The 2500-nt window shown below is 47.9% G+C and overlaps 1 protein-coding gene across 1 annotated transcript in view; it reads right to left on the reverse strand.

Moving 5' to 3' along the window:
- ppiaa (peptidylprolyl isomerase Aa (cyclophilin A)) overlaps positions 1-1933 on the reverse strand; it is a 13251-nt gene extending 11318 nt beyond the window's left edge. Inside the window, exon 1 of the mRNA XM_077520586.1 lies at positions 1667-1933. Coding sequence (XP_077376712.1) covers positions 1667-1735 — 69 coding nt within the window. The 5' untranslated portion in view covers positions 1736-1933. The remainder of the gene's footprint in view (positions 1-1666) is intronic.
- Positions 1934-2500: the final 567 nt, after the last annotated feature.

The following is a 2500-nucleotide window of genomic DNA, read 5'->3' on the forward strand; positions in this document are numbered from 1 at the left end:
AAAAAGTGAAAATGTATAAATTTAAAAACGATTATGCTGATTTTGCAAATGAGTGTGTAATAATTGAAACTAATTGAATGCCAACTAATTGCACAGCCCTATTCACTTGTGATCTTAAAATGAGCTAAATCTCTTACAAAATCTTCTTACAAGAACTTTTTTTTTTTGAGGAATCATATTTGATGTTTAAGTTGTAACTTCACTAAGACAAAAAACGAGCGGAACCCCCCCCCATAAAAAAAATGAGCCAGCAGCAACCAACAGCAGCGTTCCATAAACACGTCATAACTTATGTAACACAGATACATTGGGACACCCCCCCCCCCCCCCCCCCCGCCCTCTCCCATTCCCCCGCCCCTCCCCCTCGCCGCGGCATGGAAGTTTCCAGAAGGCTGAAATGTCGCAGTCCCACCGAACCGACTGGCGCCGCGGAGCCATCTTTGTTCCAAGGCATGAGTGGGAGGGAAAAGAGAAAGAGAGAGAGAGAAAAAAAAAGAAGGCGAGCTCTGAATAGGGATAGCCTGGAGGCGCGGTTTTTGTTTTGTTTGTGTTATTTTTTTTCCTCCACCGTGCCTTTTCAACAAGTCGAGCAGGCCGGCGAACAAAAGACGACTGCGTGCTGGCGTCACGCGACCGCGCTGGCCTAGTTCCAGTCAGTTAGCATTATAGCATTAGCCGCAAGCGGACTAGAGCGGGAACACAGAATCCCCCCCCCCAACCAACCACCCCCCCCCCCAAAAAAAAAAAACACGCAGAGCCCTGACGCCATTCACAAACGTACGTCAACGTCGCCGCCATGTTGGACGTGGAAATTGTAAATGGCCATTATTTTGAGAGTAGTTTGCTGACTTTGAAGCTTATAATAGATATATTTTTATTGCACACGTATACCTGTAACACATTTTTTCTGTCGCAAATTTACACAGTTTTTACTTTATTTCAATCCCTTCTCAACATTGCGGTTATTGTTTTGTACTACATTGTTCATGTGATTTTTTTATGTGCTATGATGTACTCATGTATGTGCAAAATGCGTCAACTCTGCCTCCAAATTGTCCTATTTCGCTACATTCATTTGGATTAAATTGAAAAGAAAAGGGAAATTGTATAATATGTTGGTGAAAGGTTTTCTCAAACATCCAAGTGGATGATGGACACACAGTAAACATGTTTAATTAACAGAGACACCAGAGAAGTTCGGGGCAATTGAGTATATCACCACAATGTTATGCTGCAAATCAGTCATTATTTTTGTTTGTTTATAGTAGTTTTGGGTGGCTCTGTAATAAAACGCCGCCGGGACGGGTCAGAGGAAGCCCTTCCAATATGGCGACCGCGCTAGCGTCCGGCCGCAACTGATAGGCGGGGGTCATCGGCGGCTACGGCGCACACGCACATACATACACACACACACCAACACGCCGCAAGAGCATGTTAGCATGATTAATTTAGCTTAGCGTGCTAGGCTAATGTTGCTCAAGCTCAAACGAAAAAGGCGCCGGTAGCGGGCCGGCTAGCTGATCGAATCGCACGTGCCCGCGGCGAGCGCCTTCCGCGGTCGGCCATTGAGAGTCGGTGAGGTCCGGAGCGCCCAGCACAAAGGAAGCACGGGCTAACCGCAACAGGCCTCGCCGCATCCGAGCGCCCGAAAAGCGGGCTCACCTACCTCCATCACGACGCGGCCGATCGGCGTGCCGTCGCTGGTGATGTCGAAGAACACTCTTGGTTTGGCCATGTCTGCTGCTTGGGCTTCCGAGAGGAACAATTTCCCAACTGGACGCGATGAATGACAACGAACCGAGAAAGATGGCCGACCGCGAGGAAAGATTATATAAAAACGTCAGTGGGCGGCGAACAGTTGAATTCGGCCAATGGCGAGCGGCGACGAATGTTACTGGCGCAGACGGTGGCCAATCAGCAAGGCAGGATGGAAAAAAAAAAAAGCAGCTCACCCAGCCCACTTTTGCAGTGCGTTTGGTTTGGGTTCACGGCGGGCCGATTGAGCGGCGTTTCTTTCAACGTTGTTTCCCTCAAGCGTGTTTTCCCCTCGCCCCTTTATACGGAAAGTGTGGCTTTTTATTAAAGCAGAGCACGCCACGCTTGATTGACAGCCGGCGTGGCCAATCGGATGGAAGCCGCATTCTGAGCGCGCTCCTTTATTGCGAAGGGCGGGGGGTGAGAAGAAGAAGAAGAAGGCGAAGAAAAATGCGCGGTCACGCGCGCAGGGCGCGGTCAACTGCATGAAAAAAAGTCAAAGTTTGCTTCTGATTCTTTTTCGGCCGTGGACATACGGTGAATGTGATCAAACAATTGTTAAGCCGCGTTTAACTCATTTAAAACTGTATTTCCCCCCATTTTAACTCCACATCAACATAAAAACAATGTGATTTTTTTTTAGATACTTGTGAGGATTAGCAATTCGGTTCAGATAACGGACGTCATGTTTTGATGTTTTTCACGTGCGCACCAAAATGGACGCCAGGATAATACGGCCATACAT

Source organism: Festucalex cinctus, chromosome 5, assembly GCF_051991245.1.
Source record: "Festucalex cinctus isolate MCC-2025b chromosome 5, RoL_Fcin_1.0, whole genome shotgun sequence".
Lineage (NCBI taxonomy): Eukaryota > Metazoa > Chordata > Actinopteri > Syngnathiformes > Syngnathidae > Festucalex > Festucalex cinctus.